Here is a 1,250-nt window from a genome sequence, read left to right as displayed (position 1 = left end):
AGAGAGAGAGAGAGAGAGAGAGAGAGAGAGAGAGAGAGAGAGAGAGAGAGGTGCCCCTCTGCGATCATATATCCTCTGAGGATGCCTACACATCCCAACGTGTGGGAGGCTGGGAACCGGGCTTGTCAGTCAAGCAGGGAGGACAGCTTTGCAATAGTCATTTCAGCGGGAGAAGCTGGCCGTGGGGGTGACTTGGCTCTTAGGATTTTACCATCCTCCTTCTCCTTGACAGCCTGCTCCTGGTTAGGTGCATAAAGGGTTAACCGACCTCGTAGGACTAAGCTGCCAAGTACACTTAATACTCACTCCAGCACTCCTGGCCTCTGTGCTTGTATTCTTACAAGGCTGCTGGAGTGGCCTGCTCGTGGCATCTGGTTCCCTGGCAACAGCTTTCATTGGCTCATTCAAAGCCCTTTCTTCTTAAGAAAGCTCCGACCGAGACGCCCACCACCACTACTAATCAGCCTCTCCACTCCTCGCTGGGGATGCAGCTGGTATGAAAAATAGCAGCTGTGGACGAGAGCCCGTAACGCCAGGACTGGGGTCGACTACAGCTGCTTTGCACTGGTTTTCGCCAGGACTAGGTGGAAGCGGTTTGCTTTTCCGCTGGGACCGAGGGAATGGCTCGGCCAGAAAGTTTCCCAGCGCTGGAGTTCTTTGTTCCGGCAGAAATCCCTGAGTCCCTGTGATTCACTGGCTAAGTCTTGGGCTGGCCTGTGTTGTGACTTCGGGCTCTGCGCTCTGACGAGGGGCGTGGCGGAGCTTGTCCTCCATCAGGAGCAACCAGGGATAAAGTCTGTTTCCCTTAGATCTTGGGAAGCCTGGCAGCTGCTTCACCCTTCCCCAAGATGTCAGCAGCTCCAAATTTGCTGAGAACGACAGGGGGAAAAATGCTCTTGATGCAGTATTTTGGGAAATAAAAAACTTGGCTAGTGTCTCTAATAAAAAAGGGACCTCTTCCGGGATTCTCAGATTCACTGAGAATCACTTGAAGTTGTTTTGTCTGGAACTTGAATAAAATGAAAAATAACATAGTCGACTTGAGGGAGAAGACAAGCTGTTTTTGTTCACCTGTGTCAATCTGCTTAATTCATCCTGGCTTTTAAGAAAAATATCAAATTTCATCTAATCCACCTAGACTCACAGAAACCTAAGCCTGATCAGGAAATAAAAATATTCAAAATGTATAGTTATGTTGATCAAAGATGTTGACTTCTGACCTGGCCACCCACACCAGTGTGGTCCCTGGT

The 1,250-nt window shown here is 49.6% G+C and overlaps 1 protein-coding gene across 2 annotated transcripts in view; it reads right to left on the bottom strand.

Moving 5' to 3' along the window:
* Positions 1-564, bottom strand: part of Kiaa2012 (KIAA2012 ortholog) — a 115,100-nt gene extending 114,536 nt beyond the window's left edge. Inside the window, exon 1 of one of the 2 annotated variants that reach the window (XM_021199169.1) lies at positions 307-564. In XM_021199169.1, coding sequence (XP_021054828.1) covers positions 307-396 — 90 coding nt within the window. In that variant the 5' untranslated portion in view covers positions 397-564. The remainder of the gene's footprint in view (positions 1-306) is intronic. The other variant, XM_029539030.1, reaches the window with a different exon arrangement.
* Positions 565-1,250: the final 686 nt, after the last annotated feature.

The sequence above is a fragment of the Mus pahari genome, chromosome 5 (genome assembly GCF_900095145.1).
Source record: "Mus pahari chromosome 5, PAHARI_EIJ_v1.1, whole genome shotgun sequence".
NCBI lineage: Eukaryota > Metazoa > Chordata > Mammalia > Rodentia > Muridae > Mus > Mus pahari.
Note: the sequence above shows the minus strand (reverse complement) of the source record. Positions and strands in the feature narration are given on the sequence as shown.